Below are 22950 nucleotides of genomic sequence, written 5' to 3'. Positions count from 1 at the left end.
AGTGTATTGCTTGAAGAGATGTTGCTTTTAACTTAAATGAAATTAAGGAATTACTAGGATTGGGTTTTTCACCCAGGGGGTGGTTGGGCACTGGAGCAGGCTCCCCAGGGAAGTGGTCACAGCACCAACCTGACAGAGCTCAAGAAATGCTTGGACAGTGCTCTCAGGCACCCAGTGTGACTCATGGGGAAGGTGCTGTGCAGGGCCAGGAAGTGGAATTCAGTGATCCTTATGGGTCCTTTCTTCATGTGGAATAAAACACAAAGCTTTTCCAAACAGTGTTAAAATGATAATATAAAAGCAAATCTTTAATTTAAAGCCTTCAAGGTGCACAACATGGTGATATGTACACGTGATACTGTAGTTCTACATTTTTCTAAGGTTAGTTGATTAGTATACCTGGCAAATATTGTCCAATGAGAAGAGCAGCTGGGTTAGATAATTTCCCCTCTGGGTTCAGCCCCATTGGGGCTCCCCCCTGATATCCCCCTATTTTCTAACTCTGCATTTTATTATGTTTATGATACATGGTGCAAAATAAAGTGTCCTTTCTAAACTAACAGGCAAGACTAAACAGAATTTCAAGAATGCCTGAGCAGGAGTTTTTTAACTGTGATAAAGAGAGCTGGGAAAGTACTAGAAATTATAACTATGTATTAACAGTCTACAAAGCTACAAATACATGAAGAATACATAAAACCCAAAAATCTTGAGGCATCACTTCCAACTCAGGGGATTCTGTGATTCTTCGAAATAATTTTTCTGTTGTAGGTCTGCACTGTGGAACTTCTCTATCTGCTAGCATTAGTAATTTTGTTTGATCAGTGGTAGAACCTCTCTAAGTCTCTTCCACAAAAGCAGAACATAAGTGCCATCTGCATTTACCCTGCACAAATAAGTGTGTTTACCTTGTCCTGTGGACAGGGCCAGGCTTGACAGAATCTTTAGGAATAAAACTGTTCATTCCACAAGCATTTTCAGTTGTTGTTGATTATTCCTTTGAGGTCTGCTTCCAGTACTGGAGGCTCATTCAGTGAGCCTGAGACAACTGTCCAGTTGCCTGCAATCTCTTGATATCTGGTGCTGCTGTCCAGTGAAGTGTTACAGTGTACTAGCTGGGGTCATTTGGGTAAAATTCTGTAGTGATAATTCAGTCTTGAAATAAAGGTGCAGGAATCAAGGAGGGCAAAAGTGATATGTTTCCATTGTGTTTTGCACTGCAGGGTCTGTTTGGTGTTCCAGAACTGAGCTGTCCAGAAGGATTTCAAGAAGCACAGAACAAAGCATTGCAAGAATCAGAGCAGCTTGTCCAGAAGGCGTGTTCAACACCACCTGGGCCTGAGACTGTAATGATCTTTGATCAGCTTTCAGATAGCCTGTGTAGAGTAGCAGACTTGGTATGTTACTTTTATTTTTACATAAATTCTTTTAAACTGGCTGAGCTTACACTATGTTCCATTTTATGATTTTCTACACTGCAGCAATAGCAGTGTAGAAATAGCAGATCAACTCCATGAAGTTTTGTGTTAAGACAGAAAATTAAATTGATTGAAAGTAAATTGCAAAGGCTTTTACCAAATGATAGCAAAGTACAAATCCTGTCAAACTGTCCAGTAATTTTTAAGACAGATGCAAAAATAGTATAGAAGCCACAACAGGAAAAACAACAGTGAAATCATTCTGGTGCTTCTGCTGCAATAATAATACATAAGCTCTCCAGCGTCACTTATATTGTGGAAAAGAGGGTTTTGATTTCAGAGTTAAAGTTGGAGTGGCAATGCATGTGTTTTAAGTTATGATCATTTATAGGTGAAGGTCCATAAAGAACTTCCAGAGTAAAGGCAGCAGTATCAGTTTTTTATTAACACAAGAAAAAGGCAGCAATTTTTTAGATTGTAGTTTTTGTCGTCCACAGATTTAGAGTACTTGGTCTGATATTCTGCATCATAAAACTTTAAGTTTATTAGAGTATTTCATATTGCTCTCTGGAAGTTTGCCAAAAGTATATCTTTTATCAAAGCATCATTCTTTGGCTGGAGGAAGCAGAACCATCCTGAAATCGGTTCTTAGTGAATAGGTCACTAAGTTTTTTGAGGTCACTTGGGTTTTCACATTTGAATGTCTCAGTGTGTTTTCAATTCTCCAATCTTGTTTCTTATTCTTTTGTAGATTTAAGACATCTCTTGTACCAGGCACTTTTTCATTCTGAAAGTACTTACACGATGTGTCATTATGTCATCATGTTTTGTATAGACTATGCCTAATTCTGCTTAATCAATCAATACCTAAGTAAAACATTAATGTCAGAATTCAATGGCCATAGTTTTGTATAAGTTTGCTGAGCTAAAATTATCTCCTTTGTACTATATTTAAGTTTTTTATGTTCATAGATGCACAGCTTGCAGAACTGTCTGGAAGTTATTTGGTGATTGTTATCTGTTGTTAGGAATTTTGATATCTGTCATTCAGCACCTTTTCTGTCAGTATTATACAGGATTTTAAAAAGGAATTCTAAGAAGTAAAAATTTTAAGTGTGTAACATTTCTAAGGCTGGCTTTTCAGTCGAAATGCAATAATATTTTATACTGTCTGCTTGTTGCATGTACTTTCTGTAAAATCATGCTTAATATCTTCAATATAGTCCTAGAATTTAAATATATTCCTAATATTTTAAGTCTATCATTTCAATGCTAAAACCACCCTGAATTCATGTCAGCAGTTGTGGAAGCCCCTGCCTCCCCAGCCCCGTTTAGCATCCTTCTAGCCTTATGAACCCCTTGAAGGATTTGGAGATTTACAAAAAATCAGTATTTCTTCCTGTTAGGAAGTATGCATATTTACTGGTGTGCTTTCTTCTTAACTAGAAAATGTAGTTTTAAAAATCTTTTTTAATAACATTCAAATATGTTGGAGTAGGTCTGTATTATAAGGACTCTGAGATACACACTGCTTAAAATGTTTTGAGGAGGGTGAATTAATAACATTTTAGGTGAATTAATAATGGTGAATTAATAACGTTTATTGGAGGGACACAAAGCACTGTGTGGTTTAATAATTGTCAGCAAAGTTTTCCAGTCAGCTTTATATTTTAGACAAAAAAAAGGCAAATTCTACAAAATGATTGCATAGAACTATAGAAATAAATGTTAATATAAATGGAACTGCTTGAATGCAATTTATTTATAAGCTGGAAGTTTTTTTTATTTGTCTTTTTGCCTCACTATTTTCTTCTACTGTATCAGGCTGATTTTGTAAAAGTTGCCCACCCTGACTTTGCATTCAGAGAGGCTGCTGAAGAAGCTTGCAGGAACATTGGTACTGTGGTAGAGAAGTATGTTTTCTTCTTTTTTCTTTTTTTTTTTTCTGTTTCCATATGCAGCTTTAAAAATTACTGTATGATCATATATGAAAACAGCAATCAACAAAAAATATTTGTGCATGGGAACAAAGTGTCAGTCTTCTATTACAGATATTTAAGGGTTTAGTTTTGTTACAGTATCTCATGAAAGGTTTTTCTATTTTAGTTCCAGTTTATGACTCCATGTCACTGAAGCCCATCAAAGGCTCAAGTGACATTTTTCCAGGACTTGTGACAATTCTCTAGTGGTTGTAAAGTTTATGTACAAAATGCTTGAAGGTGGATTTCTCAGGACTTTGATTAAGCATATTATATATAACAATATGACTTTGATATCTGAATACCACTTCAGATATAAAATTAGTGGAAAGAGGAAATTGCTCATATATTATCTTGAGAGGCTCATAAACTGTTGTGTGCATGTGTTTCCTTGCCCACCGTATCCCACCTGGGAGTGCAGGATATCATGCCAGTAGATCTGAAGGACACAGTGTTATCTGAATGGGGACAGTGCTTGGTGTGTGGAAATGTTCTGGGGATAATAAGCTCTTATTCTAGCCCGGTGGCAGTCAGCAGCACATTTATCTGATGGCAAACTTGAGCACAGGTTTTCCTTTAATGGAGTCCTTTGAAAGAAATTATTAGAAAACTCACCTTTATGCTCTCACCATGATTATCTTTGTTCCTAAAAAAATAAGCAGTCAGTGTTAGATTTGCTCATATTGCCACAAAATACTGTCCAAAACTATTTTTCTGTCAGATGCACAAGACCTGTTTCCATGCTGGTTTGTCCACACATGCTCTGTATAGAAATTTTCTACTTTTTAACTGTGACTGTGAACCAGAAAGCACTTTCAAAATACAGTCCTTGGCTTTTAATGCTGTTTCACTAAATACTGCCTTTGAATGAGTAATACCAAGAAACTGAAATATTAGTCTGTTGTTAATGCATGATTCTTTTACCCTGTATCTTTTCAGATTAAATACAGATGTTGAACTGTGTCAGAGTCTGAGACGTCTGCTAGCTGATGAAACTGTAACGAGTTCCTTAGATCCTGAAACCAGGTACTTATTAATGCTCATAGATCCTTATAGATTGTAAATAGAATTTTGTGGATTTAGATTCTTAGATGGTATATATTGTTTCTTACTGTTCTTATATTTTCTGTTTTCTTAAATTAATAAATGCAACTTTTGGAAAACAAACCACAACTCCATTATTAATTTATTAGTCACTACCAAATTACCTGCAAAGAGTTAGGAAGTTTGCAGTTGTGTAATCTTGGAGAATGTGACTGTAGAGCACAATATATATTTATGCTGAATAACTGAGATCTTTCAAGACCAAAAAAATGAAAACGTAAGATTTTCTTCAATAATATTGTTTTGATTAAAATTATATACTGTACTCTGGTGTACATAGCAATGGTCTTAGGAATAAAATTAGGAACAGACTATATAACTTGATTTCACTTTATTGAAGTTTATTTATATTTTTCAAAATCAGATTAGCAGTATATTTATTGAAAGCTTACTTTATGATTGCTGTAATAGGTTCTGTTAGCTGTTTATGCAGTTAGAGTTTTGAATTACTTATTCGCTGACATGGTTAGACAAGCTTAATGTATAAGTTATTTCCCTCTTCCTTCTTTTACCACGAGCAAGAATGTTAGATTTGGAAAGGTATTTTTCTGATGTTAGAATAAACGAAGCGTGAAAGGAAATTAAAATGGTAATTCACACAAATTGTTTGAACATCTAAAATTAAGGCACTGAAATTATTTTGAAGGATATTTTCAAAGCAGATGACTAAACTAAGAACAAAGGGCAAATTGTTTCTCACTGAGTAAATTGTTAAGGACCTAAAACATAGGAAATCTTTGTCCCTAATAAAAACATTCATATAACTGTGGTGTTAATCTCTGTGAAAGACATGGAACATAAAAAACTGCTAAAGGCAAGATCTGTTAAGAAATGCTGCTTACTATCAAATGAGGCTGTTTTAACAGGGATTTACTGTATTTTTAGGCGAGTGGCAGAACTTTTTATGTTTGATTTTGAGATCAGTGGCATTCATTTGGATGAAGAAAAGGTAATTTCTGGCTACAATGTATGAACAGAAATTTGTCTGTCTGCAAAAGACCAGATAATGAAACATGTGGGACGTGAAATCACGTGATTCTGGGTCAGTTTGTCCTCTGTGGAATTTTGTTGCCTTAGAAGTGATTAATTTTGTCTATTTTAAATGACTTCTAAAGGTAGTTTTTAGATAGTTGGTTGTTCTTCCTAGTTTGGACCCCATAATTCCTTTCTGTTCTGAGGAGTTATAAGCAAGTCCTGGGATCCTATTTTCGTTCTTTGGTGGCCACATCAGATATTTTAAATAGCTATTCAGCTATCAGAATAACATATTTACAGAGAGCGAAAAGCAGCACTCCGTGCACTTTGATGACATGTTAATCAAGTGGAGTGTGTTAGAAGGATTCAGGTGTGTGTCCAGGCACTCCTGGGGTGCTCACATAACCAGAAGTTGTAAATCTTGTTCAAAATTGAGTATCTGGGCTTGGTCTGATTGCCTGTCTTGGAGCTTTTATATACTTTTGCAGTAGTTAGTGGTGGATTTTTCAAACCTAGCAGCTTGCACCATGCTTTGTGGTATGGATGCTTTGTCCATAGTTCATGTCACTGTATGAAGTTAATTCCTTGTTTATCTGAGTCATCCCCTCCAAAAAGATCTGTACAAAAGCTCTTCTACCAGATTGATGCTGTAGAGTTATTCTGAAGATCATGGTTTTGATGGTGTTTTGTGACCTAGAAAATGGTTCTGGAATATGTTTTTACAATTACTTTGTCCAAAGAACAGCCCTGAAACTTCAGCTCTGGGGTTTATGTCTGATTTGACTATTGATTCTATGGTGCTTCATCTCCTTTCAGTTACAATTTCACTTATTTTTGAATGTTTTCCTCTTCCTCCCCTGACTATCCCACTTTTCTTGCTTGCTGCTCAGTGTTTTCAATTCTCATTTAAGACTTTAGAAACCCTTCCCTGTTGAAAGTTGAAGTTTATTTCTGCTACAAAGACTTCCTGCTTTTTAAAATAAAACTCCAAGATATATTTTCAGGAGAAAGGGGGAGAATGGGAGGACAGAGATCACATTATGTCATTCTTTGGACTTTTCAAGTTATGTTTTATGTGTACCCTCAGCCTTTTTTCTTTTGAGCTGTGAACCCACAGACAACAGAGACCATCCTCTACTAATGTGACCAAGTTCACTGAAGCACATCTTGCATGATTAAGTGTATAAAATACTGCAATGATGGTAAAACTAAATCACAAACTCCTAAGAGAAGGATTGAAATACTGTAAATAGTTTACAGTCTCCAGGAAACCGCATAATGCAAACAGGAAAAAGAGAATTTTACTCTATATCTGTTTTAGGGTATCTCTCTAAAAGATGCTTCTTTTTTTTTTATTCAATGTTTTACAGAGCAATCAGTTACAAGTTAGCAAAGCTTATGTAATTTCTACTTGAACTCCAGTGTATGTTTTCTTACTACAGAAACTTAGGCATTTTCTTTGAAATTTCAATGCTTTATGAGCATCTGATCTTGTTGACTTGCCCTGCATTATGACTTTGTTGATTCTGTAGGTAGAATCTTAAGTGTCGTATTTTCTGCTTCATTTTTGAGAGTCCTCTAAGGTTTAAAAACTTTGAGTGCTGCTTGTACTCTGTCTGAAGATATTTTGTGCTTTTATTTTTCTTACAGCGTAAAAAGGCAGTTGACCTCAATGTCAGAATATTGGATTTATGTAACGAATTTTTGATAGGAACTCACATTCCCAACAAGATTGACAAACATGTTTTGCCAGAGCATATTCGTTATAATTTTACAGCTGAAGGCAATTACCTACGAGTTGCTGGTCTACATGCTGATTGTCCTGATGATTTGGTTTGTATTCCCTGACTTTACTTTGGCATCCTTTATATCAGAAGTACATACCAGTTATTTGACTTGTTAGTGAGGTAAATCTCTGTGGTTTGTGATTATGCTGTAATTACTAACAAGGAAAAACTTCGGTAGAATGTCATAATCAATGGGGTATTTGATAGTAGCAGGTATGAAATAATCACTTTGCAGATCCTGCATGGCTGGAGGAAGAGGAGGGGCAGAATACAGACTGAGGGATGAGATTATAGCCCTACTCTTCAGGGGTGTCTTCCAACAGAGGCCACCAAGATGGGCAGTAACTAGAGTGCATGCACTGTGAGGAAGGGCAGAGGGATTTGGGCTTGTTCACCCTGTAGCAGAGGAGGTCTGCGGGGACCCTGCCAGTACCTGCAAGGATGTCATGGAGAAAATAGAGGCAGGCTCTTCAGCATGGTGCACAACAGGAGAACAATTGTCAAAAGGCACAAGTTGAGATGGGAAATGTTTCCCATATTTGCAGAGTTTGAGGACCAGACTGGAAAAAGCTTTGTGTGACTCGTCTTAGCTCGTAGCTGTCTCTTCTTTGTACAGGAGGTTGGATTAGAGACCTCATGAAGTCCCATCCAGCCTGAATTATCCTGAAAAGAACCCTTTAGTTATTGTTAATATTGTTTTTCTAAAAAAGAATTAATTTAGAGTTATAAATTTAAAGTTAATTTAGACTAATTGAAATGTGGCAGTGGCTCTCTAGACTTTTAGATAAAATTCTAGGATCAGGAGCATATTAAAACACTCCAGGCTTCTTTCTTCACTTACACTATGTAGAGAGAAGCTTAGTTCAGATGAAGGCAAGTATAAGTTATTGCTGGATTTCTTGAGCTTATTCCGTATGTAGAAATAAAATTATTTGTAATTGGTTTGTGACACAAAAGCATTTAATTTTATGAGTCTCCAGGTAGGTTTTTTTCTTTTAGAGTTATGAAAAGACCCAAACTAACTAAAAATATGAGAAATGGAGAAAATTTGTGGGCGATGGGCAGACTAATAGTTTTCTACTACGAAAGAAACAAGGCTTTTCTCTTCCTCTCTTTTTTCTCCCCGACCTTGTCTCTTTTCCTTGTCAGATTCTACTATAAGCAAACTTAACTGATATGCAGAGAACAATTTGGGTTTATTTTCAGAAGTTTTAATGAGTTGAGACAGCCCACAGAGTGGTCTGAAAAGCACAGATGTTGGCTGAAAGAGGGAGGTGATGAGAGACTGTTGACAGGAGTAGAGAACAGGACCCTTTTTGGCAGTCTTGATCTGTTAGGTTGTCTCATTGCATTTCCTCATTTCACTTTTAATGGGTAAGAGAGCTGTAATTGTCAGGCAGTTGTAATTACTATTGTTAAAAGGCTTTAGGCCTTTTCCCACCAATATCAGTGAAATACAGCTGTCATGTCAGATCTTCAGTTGCGTTACTTGTTTCTGTTAAAAATTACTCTGTAGCAATGTGACTTTTTTTTTTCCTTGTATTAGGTGCGAGAAGCAGCTTACAAGATTTTTCTCCACTCAAATGCTCAGCAGCTGGCTCGATTGGAGGAGTTGCTTGTGAGCCGAAACAGCCTGGCACAGTTGGTTGGCTATGACACCTTTGCCCACAGGGCTCTTCAGGGAACAATGGCCAAAAATCCAGGTAATAAGGCATGTATGGAAGGACATGTAGAGAAGTCAAACGTGTAACATATGAGATCAAAGGTTGTTAGTTTCTTTAGTTAAGTTTACACGTACTTCTTCCAGTGAAGGGTTTTATTGCAGTTACATTTTGCTGTATGCCATACTTAGTGGTCACTGTAAATAACAGTACTCACTGAGGAGGATCTGGTGTTTTAGTTCAGAATTAATGTTCACTCCTTAGATTATGAAGGTGTCATTAAGTTAATGGAATACTAAATACTCTTGAAATAATGTCAGTAGAGTAGGTTGTTAAAAAATCTAATGGAATTTTTGTTTGGAATGTTCTCATGTAAATTTAACATCCTTTAGGGAAGAATAATTTCAATATTTTTTCCTTCTAGAAACAGTAAGACAATTTCTGGAGAAGCTTTCTGAGCAGTTGTCTAAAAGGTATGTCTTTTTCACTGAGGTTTTTTTTTTAACCATACTCTTTATTTCAAGAATAGAGGGACTTGTGCAGTAATAAGTTAGTCAGTGCTGCTTATTATGGGCTCTGATGAAACAAAAACCAAGATTTACCCAAAATTTTGAGAGAAAGAGAAAGCTGTGTGCTTAGAATAAATTCTGTGTCTGTGATCAGAGAACACCCAGGACTGAATGCAAGAAGTGCAGTTAACAGCAAACAAGAAAACCAAGTTGAAGTGTAGAGCACCTCTCCTGGTTGTCTTGCCATATGCACACCACCATATATTTTGCATCTATAAACAAATTTCCCTATTTGTCCCTCTTGCCACCCTGAACTCCACCAGCACAAAACAGTTCCATCACTGGGTGTATTGTAAGAATGAAAATGATTTTGAGCTGTACAACCACAGGAAGAGGGACTGAATTTGAAAGTACCTGAATGGCAGAAGCAGAGTGAAAAGGTTTTTCTACTGTTGTATGTGGGCCTGCCATTTTATCTAGTCATTTTATATAGTACTGTCAATCTCTGATGATGGACATTTTATTAGGATGCAATATTATCATGTGCTGTATTTCACGGCTCAAAAATCTTTCATTAATGTTTTCATAATAAAAATATCTTTCAGAACTCAAAGAGACTTTGAAATGATGACAAAGATGAAAATGAAGCTCAATCCCCACAATTCAGTAAGTTACATTTCCATATATGATTGTCTGTTTTGTTTCTTTTAAAAAATATAGTATAAGGTAATCATGTTCTACAATTGCTTCTACTTTAGTGTACAAGATGTAGTAGAATTAGAAACATTCTCTCTTCTGGCTTCAAATGCTTTCTGACTACTTAGTTGCTGTATTAAAACTAAATACTGAGTATGAGAGAGCTGTTGGTTTATACAAAGTGATATTGAGATAACCAGAACATAAAGCAGTGAAAGGGAGTATCACTTTGCTTTGAATTAATTGACTCTTTTGATAAATAAAGGCTCTACTTTAGATTACATTTAAGCCCAATTTGTATACTACATTGAATGTATCTTAATGCTGTACATATCTAGATCTATCTTTTTATTTGAACTGAGTATATTTCTTCAAATCTGGTATGAAGTCCTATAATATAGTTGAATAAGAAGACCAATCTCCAAGAAATGTTAAAGAAGTTTTCAGTTAAAAAAGTTACCATATGATATATGATTAAGATACATTCATTTTTGGTTTGAGCCCTGTTTCACATTACTTTTCAAAATTCTGTGACTTACTGAAACTACAAAAATATCCAAGTGAAACAAAACTTTTACTTAGGGTTCACTTGTTGTCTGTTATTGTAATTATAAGCTGGAATTCTTTCAGATGCTGATGCCATGGGATCACCCCTATTACAGTGGAGTACTTCGTGCTGAGAGGTAAGCTCCTTATGTTCCTGATTGTAATGTAAATGAATGTCCTTGCAATAAAGGCAAAGAAAGTCCTCAACATAAACAGGATTTCTTTCTTTGAAGATGTATCTCAATATGAAAAAATAAATATTATCTGGTGGAAGAGTGGTTTGCAGTATTTTTTTTGTTACTGCTGGAGTGCCTGTACAAGTTTTTGGCTCCTGTGTTGTTTTGCAGGGAAGTATTGGCCCTCTTTGAAGATAAAAGAGGACAAAGCAGTTTGAGAACAGATAGAAAATCCTTATTCTTGTTTTGCTTTTAGTTCTTAACTGGGCTACAGTAATGTTTAAAAATAAATTTTGAGCACTGAACAGCATATTTTAACTTAATTGTGCTTCTTACTGAATGTGCAACTTCATCCTCTTTTGCAGACTTGAAATAGGAACTTCTGTAAATCTTTACTGTTTATGGATAGAATTCATTCTTATCTTTTTTGCGAAGACTGGGAAATAAATCCTTTACACAGACTTAAATAGTACACAGGGCCTTTGCACATAATGAGATGTCAGCTCTGAAAGATGTAAGCCCTGCATTGCCTTTATTACATCAGCAGCAGTGGCCTTTGAGGTTTCTGTTGGAAAAGATAATTGAAAGACATGCTGCTCTCACAAGGAGGTTTAGAAAAAAAAATCTTCCTTCACTGCAGATTTACAGTTTTTTGGTTTTTAAACAAACATAGACTGGATATATCTGATTAAAATAGTAGTTTACTCTGGGTCAGAAAGCTGTGGTAGTATAGACATGGCATGAAAGGGTGTGCCATAAGGGTTAGAGCATTAGGTGTAGAAGGCACTGTGTTTGTTACTTCTCCTGGAAGAGTGTCTTCTGATGCTGATTGTCCTTAGTCTTACTGGTCTTACTGTCCTTCTTAGATCTCCTCATGAAGCTAACCATCTCATAAATGAATTGCTGATGATCACAAGTAGATTATTGTGCTCCTTTTTGGCATTAGAAAGAAAAATATTTCCTTTCCTTAGGGGGCTTTGTAAGAGACCCAATTAAGTTACTTTAAGAATTGCATGGTGTCTTTGTGAAGGAAGAGTAGGTAAAACAGACCTAGACAGTGTATCTTTCCTATTTTTTTGTATTCAGGCACGAAGGCTGGAAGTAGGATCAATGTGAAGAGTCTCCTGAATCTGTGTAGGGCCTCCCTGATTACAATCCAGGACTGGGGCCCAATGTTTTTCTCCCTCCAGCTTGGGTAGGACTATTTGTTTCTGGCAGGTATACAAGCATCTACAAGACAGGGGAAGAAAAGTAATTTTCCTTTCCTTTGTGTGCAGAGCTGCTTTGCTTTAACACAAGAGTGTAGATCTTTCACAGTCCTGTTTTCTGCATAATTAGCTGTCTTTGGAAAAAGTGTTTATCTAACTGCCTGAACAAGGCTTTACATTTATTCTGCTCCTCATATTGTGGGTGGTTAACAGGGTGCTGGACACTGGGTAATCAGCTCTGAAAAGTAAAACTCACTTCTCTGCATAGTGAAGAGGACTGTGCTCTATGAGTGAACCTAGGCAGGAGTCAGAGTATTCATACAACAGCCAGAGGATGAGAATATACCTTGTCATGTCTGTGCCCTAAATGCCCTGTTACCCAAATGGGAATCTCCTATCCTTTTTCTTGTATTTGTACTTACCTTGTTTGACCACATCCCTTCTTGAATACCCTGTGCATGCTATGGTATGCTCAGTTCAGCACTTTTGTAACTGAAAGATGAGAACTGTATCTGTCACACAAACCTTCATGCTTGGCTGGAGTTTGACTTTTGGCTATTTGTTGTTACTCTTTTCCTAACTGAGCCAATTATCTCGTAGTATTATATTATTTATCTAAGGAAAAGTGATGTTTTTCTTGGTTGGTTGGTTTTTTCGCATGGGAAATGATGGAATGCTTTTTTTAAAAAAAAAAAAAAATTAAAATTTTCTTTTTTTAAATTTATAGTCTCAATAATTTATTTTTACTTCTATCCTATTTTATTTTGCATTTTTTCATCTTGGAATTACAAAATATGTTTTCAAACAGGATGCACTTAACTATTGTGCATTTCTCCTGTTCTTTGTTTAGCCTATTATATTTTTTTTTGTTCTCCAAGGGTTTTTCTTTTGGAAGAAATTTACTTTTAGCTTTATGTCTTTAACAGAAATGTCATGGTTGTATTTGTAGTAGTGCTGTGCACAGAGCATGGCTTATGTATTTGTCTCTCAGGTTTTCGGACTCAGTAGTAGTCTGCATGGTAGGTTTTTGTATTAGGAATTTCTCTTTTCTTCTGCTTAGTAAAATATTTGTGTTGAAATGGAAGCAAATATATGCTTTTGAGTATTCCTTTTGGACTACTGTTGTCACCATGGCTCCAGCTGAAGTACAGACCCACAGTTTCCTAGGTACATAAGATGCAAAAGAACATATTGTTAGGCACAGAAGATACAGACTGTCTTCACAGATGTAGGTATAAAGAAACAGACTATGGGGATTCAGTTCTTGATTAAGTAACTCAGCACTAGTGGGTGCAAGAAATATTTATGGGATGGAAAATGTTTACTGTTTCTTAGTTTGGCCTATTCAGCCATTCCTCTTTAGTCCTCCAGATTTTGACCAGCTACATCTCAAATGACACTGAAACTCATGACATATTTTTAATGTGTCTATTTTATACTTGCAGCATGTTGTGTATTTTAAATGTATTTATGTATTTTATCTTCTAAATATACATTTAGTCTTTACTGTAGCAGGAGTAAGGAAACAAATCCTTCACCAGATTTCTAATAACTAGTTTTAAGAGGTACATATTTACTTCTGAAGGATGCCCTCATGCGTTTGGACTGTAGAATTTTGATGCTATTTGCTGTCGCATCGGGTTGGTTTTTGTCGCTTCTTTCCGCGGCGTACCGACCGTTGCTGCTGTTCTGTCCCTTGAACAGCAGGAGGCGCTCCAGACTCAAGCCACAGAGTTGCGGTTGTTCTGTCTAAACCCAGCCACAACAATTTTGTTTCTGTCAGCTTTTTACCAAGTCTTTTCCCTGGAAACTTGATACTACTTCAAAAGTGTAAGCCTCCCGTTGATGGGAACAGGATATTTTACTATTTTTTTTCTCCCAGACTATGTTAAGTAGCCTCTCTGGCTTTAAACCTACACTTAAGACAGTGTAATGCTTTTGTAGCTATAGTTTAAGACGCAGGGAAAATAAATGTCAGTATAAATGTACTTTTAAGAGAAACAGGAGACAAAACTCTGAAATTCATGGTAGTAGTGTCTTAAAAGAAGACGGAGTAATTAGGAGAACCTCAAGAATTTTGGCAGGCTAAGGGTAATAAACCAGTGAATGCTAGAACATGCTTCAGCATCTGACAAGTAAGAAGATGTCTAATATGTATATTATAAAAATAATAATGTTGCATTTTAGTGCAGACAAGTACCCAAGTATTAATTAAGTTGCATTACTTCTCAGTAAGTGCATCTGTAATTCTCAAGGCCCTGATCTTGCAAAGATGTGGTAGTCCTGCTGACTTCTTCCAGGTCAGAGAAAAAAACACAAGAGAAAATCACCACAAAATGCTGTGAGAGACTTTTTGAGGTCAGCCATTTGCCTTGAAGGTAGGATTGGCTGTGCTTAATCACTTCTGACAAAGGTGCAGAACTGTTTTTGAGAACCATCAGCAGTGAGCTTTGTGTACTTGGTATTGACTTCTGTTTCCTTAACCTGTGGTTCTTGCCAGGCTGGGTTGACTTCTCTGGCTATAATTCACTGTTAGGATTTTTGCTAAAATGTCCCAGATTTTATTCCACTTGAAACTGTGATGTGCTTGCAGAGTACTGACTCTGTGCTAGTCCCTTTCTTTGGGACTGCAGAAGGAAATAAGACCAGGATGACTTGAGGATGACAGATCAGTGCAAAAATAAGTTTGTTTCCTGATGTGTAGGAAAGAGAAGCCACCATGACAGCTGCAGGCATTTTGGATTTTAGGGTGCCATCTTAACAGAAATTAGGAATAAATCACCTTCTTTCTTGTTGGGACTGTACATAGTTTGCTGGCTTCAGGGGAGGGCGGGCACCACTTCTGGGTTTTTTCAGAGGGGTACCAAGGTATGAAAATGTGACTGGATGTTTCACAAGTTCCTAAAAGCTGCAATTAATATTGAGGTTTGCAAGTTACTAGTCAGGAAACTTGTGCATGGCTGCTTTTTGTAAAACTATTTTTATTTTTATGCAAGACTGTTCTCTCTTGGGAATGCCATGTAGAAGTGTAGCCCAGACCCTTTGTGAGACAACTGTCACTCTGTTCAATTTGAAAGCTGAAGTGGAAACGTAATGCAAAATATGGGAATATTTTGGAAATGGGAAATATAGGAAATATATATATGGGAAATATGGGAAATACATATATGGGAAATATATATATGGGAAATACAGGAAATCTTTCAACCAAAGTGCTCAGAGAGGAGGCGAACTTCCTGTAACAAACTATTTGTAAGAAAGGTAAGGTGTGCCTTCTGTTAAATCAACTAATGTAGGTATAGAAAGTCCACTTCAACTCACCAGTCGCTAAAGCTTGTGGATTAAGCTTTTTGGAGGAAAACCTGAAAGGTATTGAAAAGCATTGCTGTAAAGCAGAATTCAACTTTCAATAATTACTTCTTTATTCAAAATATTGTGGAAGAACAAAGAAATTGTTGATTTGAAAACTAAATCAAATCTAAAAGTTGTATGCAGTGTTGATACCAATATTCTAAAGTACCCCTTGACCTCCTCCAAAATATTCTAGGAAGTACAATTAACAGAAAGAAAAAAGGAATGTGAAATACAGGTGCTGCTTTATGGTTGATGAGAGTACAAAGGCATTCTATTATTATTATTATTGTTATTATTTTTAAGAAATCCAGAGTCTTCTATAAATCATGGTTTAGAGCCTCCCTTTAGGTAAAGAATTAAGTTTCATAGTCTGGCATGTAATGAAAATTGGAAAGAGTTTTCCTTGTCTTGATCTCTTCAAGCTAACCTGAGGGGTTCATCTCACTTTTATCTTCACTAACAAGATCTTTTTAAGTTTCTTTGAAAGTTTTGACAGGATCTGTTTCATTAGAGATAGTTAACTTTGTCATCTATATTTTTGTGGATGTCAACAGGATAATAATTTTTCTCACAAAAACCCCCGGAAAGGTCAGGATATATCAGGAACTACATATAATAGCTACCGATAAGAATTTTTGCCTGGCAGCTAATTTGCAATTGTTAAGAGTCTGAATGCTCGTGTTCTGAAGAACAGTGATTCTGATTCAAATATCCCTAATGTTCAATTTTATAAAAAGCATTCCTAATAGAATAGATGAAAGTCACATTGCACAAAACAGTCTTAGCCTCGTTCCATAGACACAGCTTAAACGAAAATGATTTTAAGAGTCTGCATTTTATTTAGACTCAGTGAAGTCATACAAGCTTAGAAATAATTATTTATAATCACATGCTACATCTTTGTTTCTCACAGGGGCACAGCCTTTTTGTTTGAAGCCTGCTGTTCTTGAAGAATAACCAAACCTCATTGTGTCAGTTACCTTCTTTTTATAATCGTTTTTTTAATTGGTTTGGCTACTTTGCTTCTCTTAAAAGTACTGCTGGGCTGCAAACTGTGAAAGTAAAGTATCTGGATTTCTTAAATGTAGTTTATCCTTTAATAAGAAGTAGGAATTTACATTAAAGAAACTACAGCTTTCTTTGATATTTCTACTTTTGTTAGGAGGCTACTGAGATTTCTCTTTGTATTAGCTCACATTCTGACATAGAGTATGTGAGAAAATTTTCATTCTTTCCTGGACTTTGTTATAAATACAAATGCTTTGGCATTTGAAATCAGATGTTTAGAGTGAATTAAGTTAGTGGAATCTGCAAAATGAATACAGAGCATACCTATTATGTTCAAGTTTGTGTCTATCTTTTACGGTTTTGGACAGGTAAGCATGAGAGTTATGCAATTCTACTGGAGAAACAATTAATTTAAGGTTCATTATTACAATAAAAGGGACCTCCTTGAGTCTTGATTTTTATCTTTCTTAAGTCAAAGCAGCTTAACTGAAAGTTTGGCACAGAGGAAAGTACTCTTTTCCACTGTAGATGAGTTCATGTATATATTTGTTGATGCTGTTACTGATTTGTGCAGGGTGACTGTGTGTTGGTGTCCACTTTTTTTCACATAAATGTTATATTTCCTACATCAAAACTAAAAGCAACCTTTTAAAAAGAGATTATTAATATCTAGGCATGTACAAAATCCTTGATTTCAGGAAGTCTTTTAGATTAATCTTTTAGATTAATCATTGTTTTCTGATGGGTGTGTGTATGTCTGTAACGGATAGAAGTTTTGGTGTTTCCTTTTCCTCTTCTTCCAGAATTACATTCAGATCCTTTAAGTTTCACATAATGGCTTAAGAAAACTTATGTGCTCAAGTTCAAGTGTAGTTGGGAAAATCTTTTTATAGCAGTGCAAATTGAAAATAACAAAAATCAATCCATACCTGCATTTTTTTTACCGGGGATACACTAGGGGAAATGTTACATGGTAAGAAATCTTTTTGGCTGGAGTTCTCTGCAAAGTTAACACCATAGGAGAGCCATCTCTTTTGCCTGCATTTTCAAAGGCATATTCCCATAGAAAATACTGTGCTCTTCATCCTTTTGGGATTCGACTATACAACATGCAGTCCAGTCAGGGAAGCCTAAGTTCCAGGAAGAAGCAAGAGCTCATAGCTGAGCTCTAGACTTGTGCTAGTTACCTCTAACTGGTACCTTATTAATCTTGAAAATGTCATAACATTTGTGTCCACCCTTCTCTGGTGACATGGGTATCCTAAGGCCCAGAACTCACATTTTAAGCAAAAGAGTATCCAGACAGGGTGTTTGATTCTTGCCCTGGCTTGCTTAGCTGCCCTGAATCCATTTTCTTCCTTAGGAAATGCTGTAACCATGTTCCTATGTGTTTGCCAGCTTTGGAGACAGCAGTGCAATGTTTTTCTGGTGATCTTATTCTGCCATGTACAGAAGAGTCTGTCTGCTCTTCTGGGGCTGCAAATTACAGCATACAAGAAAACCTGTCTTCCATTTCTCCTGTGCAGTAGTTATTGTCACTAAATGTTGTCTGTCTCCAGAACATTAACCTTTTTTCTAGCAGCAGTAACCCTTAGCAGAACCCTTACTGATAGCAGAGTGCCTGTTACTGTAGTTCAGTGTGGGTCATGATAATTTCCTTTCTGATTTCTTTTCCCAAAAATACTTGAGTGCACTTCCTGTTGGAGATAAAATCGTAACTTGTCTGCATAAATGTGGAGGCCACTTGCTAAAGAGTGTGCTTATAATAAATCAGCTACTTCTTGCAGTTTTATTTAATTTTTTTTACTATTTGTTTTAAATAGAAGGCCGTACAACTATTCAACCTCACAATTGATAACAGCTTGGAAATTGTGCATAAAGTGATTCTTAGAATGGTTACTGCTTCAACATGTAGTATAATAAAAATAATTATATGCACAGTAGAGTCATCAACATTTATTAACATGTAGATTAGGAAGATAGCTTTGCTCTGGCTAGTGAGCATTTCAAGGGCAGGCTAAGCTAAAGCACTTTGGAAATTCTGCTCCTTTTTATGTAGAGTCAGTCAGTATCAGCTAATTCATTGACTGAAGTTATACTTTTATTCTGTTGACTGAAAAGTAATGTGCAGTGGAATCCCAGAATCACAAAATTGTTAGGTTTGAAAGAGACCTCTGGAGATAATCTAGTCCAACTCCTTGCCAAGGCAGGAATGCCTTGGTTTTGGTAGGGTTTTGTTGGGAGGCTTTAGTCTGCATTTACAAATACACTTGGTTTCATGTTTAAAAAAAGGGATCAAAGAAACACCATACACCTGGGATAGAAGATGGGGAACTTTGAATTTTCCCTTTAGCTTCAGGAGAAAATTAATTTTACAGTCTTGGATCAGCCCTCAAAAAGGCTCTGCATCCTACACATACAAGTTCTGTCTTTGTTACTGGGCAATTTAAAATGCTAAAGTAGTGTATTGAGAGAAGTCTTCATCTGAAAGATTTATGTAGGCTTTTACAAAATCTGATCCAGGTCAGAGTGTGTTTTGAAGATACAACCTGAGACCCTTTAACAGCATGAGAATTTTTTTGAAAGGACTGGGGGAAGAGAAGATTCAATTGCTGTCACAGTCACAGTCCCCATTGCTGCCAAAAGTTGAGCTACCATGTTTTTAGATTGGTATAAATTTGAATGCCAAAATACTTTGCCTGGGAAATGTGTTCTTGCAGTCCCACTAACATGATGAAGCTGTCAGTAACTGAGGTTGGGTAATCATTTGCTAGCTAACAGATGCTTTTTTTCTTGTCATCTGGAAATAATGAAGTTGCTAATGACTGCTACCATTTGAGTGTCTGAAATAAACCAAGAATCTTCAAGAAGGGAGCATCTACTTTGTAAACTCTTCCAAATACTTTTCTACCCACACCCATATGCCAGATTTAAGTTCTAGAAATCTAGTAGAGATTGCAGCATTTCCTGTTCTGTTCATTGAGTAATTTTATTTTTGGGGAAGGTTCAAATTTTTCAATTTCTTCCCTTTTCCCCATTGTCGTCTAATCTTACCTAGTCTTACACCTTTAATTTTTCAGTGAGTAACATTGAATCTTGAAGGTGGGGGCACAGAAAAGAGTCAGTCATATGCTTGCTCTTGCCACTGAAATGCAACATCATCTATCAGTAATAATTCCAGGAGCTGAGGTTTTGGTTATAGAACATCAGTTTCAGATAGCTGAGGTTTTGGCTTATTGCTGTTCTTAAGTAAGCCCAAAGAGAGAGTTTTCCTGGTGCAAGTTTGGGGTTAGGTTTTTTTTCACTTAGAGTTGGTTGTACTTAATTTGTGAAGATAGAGTTCATGTATGAGGTAGGACCAAATTCATAACTTGGGAAATGAATCTGTGTTTTGGTGTCTGGAATGATTACTGCTTAGGGGTATAGACGGGTATTTAGACAAAGATTTTCGAAGATGTATTACACACTTTTTGGAGGAGTATTTTTTTTTTTCACTCCCCAGTACTCATTTTGAAGTATTTTTGGTTATTATAATCTGATCGTGATAATTGCATTATATTGTGGGTTTTAACCCCTTCTGCATAACTCCTAGGACATTGCATTGGCTAGCAAACAGTGGATGCCAGATAATTCACGGTATAATAATCTCTGCTGACTGATGCCATGTGTGTCCAGAAGTAAGTGAAGTATTGAGTCTGGAGCATAAGACAATAGTGGTATTTGAGGGTTTTTCAATATCTTCAGCTTTGATTTTTTTTGCACACTGGTGTAATAGGCAAGGCACAAATGGACAATTGAGATCAGAAGTAGAAACATTTTTGTTTTGGCATTCTGTATAAAAAAAGTGCTGTTTTTCAAAACTTTTTTCAGTTTTCCATTGGCAAGAAGAACATTAACACACATCTTTCATTAAATGTGGGAGAGGTTTGATCCTGGCAATGTTCTAACAGAAGGGACTGACATTAACTTTGTGTCATTTCTATTAAAGTGGTTGTTTAGTCAGGACCTCATTGTACTCAAAATGTCAAGATTGTGACATCTTCAAACATTAGCCAGAGTAGGGGGCTAGTTCCTCTGGGGAGTCTGCTTTAAGGCATTATAGTCTGGTACTGCTATTTTTCTGGTGGGGGGGGGGTGGATAAGTATCATGCTTTTTTCAAAGGACAAAACTATTACTGACTGACTTCCTGCCACCACCCCACCCCCTCTCCTCACTTTGGACAGTGACAGTATATTACAAAGTATTTATCAGAAAGCCTTCTTCCCATACTTTTCATCCTGGGGTGGGGTGCATGTTCAAGGAATGCTGAGAATGAGAAGTAGGCATTGATCCTCTCCCTGCAATATATTAGTGTCAGCTGTTCTATCCATGAAGAAATATCATTGCTTTGTCCTGCTAGTACATATCTGTGTATTTGACTGAAATGAAATGACACTTAGTTTCAGAGGTTGTTTTTTTCCCCCCCTCCAGCAAACACATTTATCCAGTATTTCAGCTGAATGTGGTAATCCTTTGTGATTAGTATGAAACATTCTCTTCCTCTGATAAAGCTGGAATCTGTCTCATGCTGCAGCTGTGTGCTCTTAGTCCTAGGTTCCATATGACATCTTTACAAAATAATTGGAGTTGGAAATTTTCTCTGGTGGTCATCTGGTCCAGTCCCCTGCTAAAGCAGAGTCTCCTAGATTTGAGTGTCCACGATCAAGTCCAGGCAGCTTTTCAGTATCTCCAAGTTGCAAGACTTTGTAGCCTCTAAGGGTAACCTGTACCACTGCTTGCTAATCCTCACTGGGAAAAAATGTTTGCTAATGTTGAGATACAACATCTCATGTTCCATTCTGTGCCCATTGCCTCTGGTCCTGTCACTGGGCAGCACTGAGAAGAGCCTGTCTCTGTCCTCTTTGCACGCTCCCTTCAGGAATTTATACTCCTTATTAAGATCCCTCTGAGCCTTCTCTTTCCCTGGCCGAATAGTGTGGCTGTGTCTCTTTTCCTGATGAGCTGAGCACTGGGCACAGCACTTCAACACTGGACACAGTGCTGAGTAGAGTGGAAGGGTCACCTCCCCCAGGCTGCTGGCCATGCTCTTCCTAATGCCCCTAGGGTGCCGGTCACCTTCTTTGTGGCAAGGGTCCCTCACTGGCTCATGTTTAACTTGGTGTCCACCAGGACCCACAGGTCCCTGTCTGCACAACTCCTTTCTTGCTGGGTCTGGGTGTCCCCCAGCATATACTGGTGCCTGGGGTTGTCCTCCCTAGGTGCAGTGGAGAACTTTTTGAATTTCTTGGAAGTTCCTGTCAGCTCATTTATCCTGTAAGCCTGTAAAGGTCCCAGTGGATGGAAAGAAAGACCCTCTGATGTATCAGCCACTCCTCCCAGTTTGGATGACAATTTGGTGTTATCTGCCAATGACTGGACAGGACAGGACTGGACCCAGTATTGACCCCTGGAGCACACTGCTGGTCCTTGGCCTCCAAGCAGCCACTGTGGCACTGATCACCCTCTGGGCCCTGCCATTCAGCCAGTTTTCTGTCTGCTCATCCAGCCCACACATTGACATCTTCTCTGTGAGGGTCTTATGGGAGACAGTGTCAAGTGGCTCACTGAAGTCCAAGGAGGTAACGTGCACTGCCCTCTCCTTTTCTGCCAGGCCAGTTATTTATCATATTAGGTTATCAAGTTATTTAAGCATGACTTGCCTTGGCTGAATCTATACTGACTGCTCCTGGTGACTTTCTTGTCCTTCATGTAACGATTGGAAACGATTTCCAGAGTTAGCTGGTCCATGAAAAAAAATTCTGCTCTTTAGAAAATTTTGAGCAGTCTCTACACCTTTTGATTTTTCTTATTTCTTGTGTAAAAGTTATATAATTTCATGAAGTGTTTTCAAGGGGCTGTTCTTTAATTTCTTATTATTTTCATGTTCTCTTATCCTGCAGCTGAACTTACTGTTGGGAGTAACATGTTTTAATTTCCTGCAGCTGTGAAAATCTGATGTTTTGTTATGAATGTGAGCTGTTGGTAGTGTTAAATTTTGATTTACTGAAGTGTGTGTTTGTAGTACTGTATCATATGTTTCTTTCTTGGAATACCTTGTACGCTTGTCTCTCTTCTCCCACTGGGCAGGGAGGAAATAGCACAGGAATCATGGATGACACTGGATGTCTGGAGGGGAGGAGGGTGTGCAGGCTTTGCAAATAAGCATAGATTTGACAGGACTGGTTGAAATGCACCCAGCAAAAAAGCCCTGCAAAGAGCCCTTGTTCACTGAAGCCTCCTGAACTTGTCTTTGGTGTATATTGAGACAGTTCTTTTGTAGCCAGATATTAGTTAAAGAAGCAATTCTTTGAATTACAAATGGAAAGCTCAGCTTACTATTCATAGTGGCATGTAGAATGATAGTACAAGATTTTAAAGTGATATGACAAAAACCAGTTTTAAACTATTGTGGAGGCTGTTATGATTTGCTACCAAAGAAGGGTTATTTTAACAGGTCTTGTAGTCTGTATGCAGGGAGAGAGAGCTTCA

At 37.1% G+C, this 22950-nt stretch overlaps 1 protein-coding gene across 1 annotated transcript in view; it reads left to right on the top strand.

Moving 5' to 3' along the window:
* MIPEP (mitochondrial intermediate peptidase) overlaps nucleotides 1-22950 on the top strand; it is a 65617-nt gene that overhangs the window by 1958 nt on the left and 40709 nt on the right. Inside the window, exons 2-10 of the mRNA XM_053936443.1 lie at nucleotides 1224-1397; nucleotides 3243-3331; nucleotides 4337-4423; nucleotides 5387-5450; nucleotides 7127-7309; nucleotides 8810-8966; nucleotides 9349-9397; nucleotides 10039-10099; nucleotides 10760-10812. Coding sequence (XP_053792418.1) covers nucleotides 1224-1397; nucleotides 3243-3331; nucleotides 4337-4423; nucleotides 5387-5450; nucleotides 7127-7309; nucleotides 8810-8966; nucleotides 9349-9397; nucleotides 10039-10099; nucleotides 10760-10812 — 917 coding nt within the window. The remainder of the gene's footprint in view (nucleotides 1-1223; nucleotides 1398-3242; nucleotides 3332-4336; nucleotides 4424-5386; nucleotides 5451-7126; nucleotides 7310-8809; nucleotides 8967-9348; nucleotides 9398-10038; nucleotides 10100-10759; nucleotides 10813-22950) is intronic.

This window comes from Vidua chalybeata, chromosome 2, assembly GCF_026979565.1.
Source record: "Vidua chalybeata isolate OUT-0048 chromosome 2, bVidCha1 merged haplotype, whole genome shotgun sequence".
Taxonomy (NCBI): Eukaryota; Metazoa; Chordata; class Aves; order Passeriformes; family Viduidae; genus Vidua; species Vidua chalybeata.
This window is presented reverse-complemented; position numbering and strand designations above follow the sequence as displayed.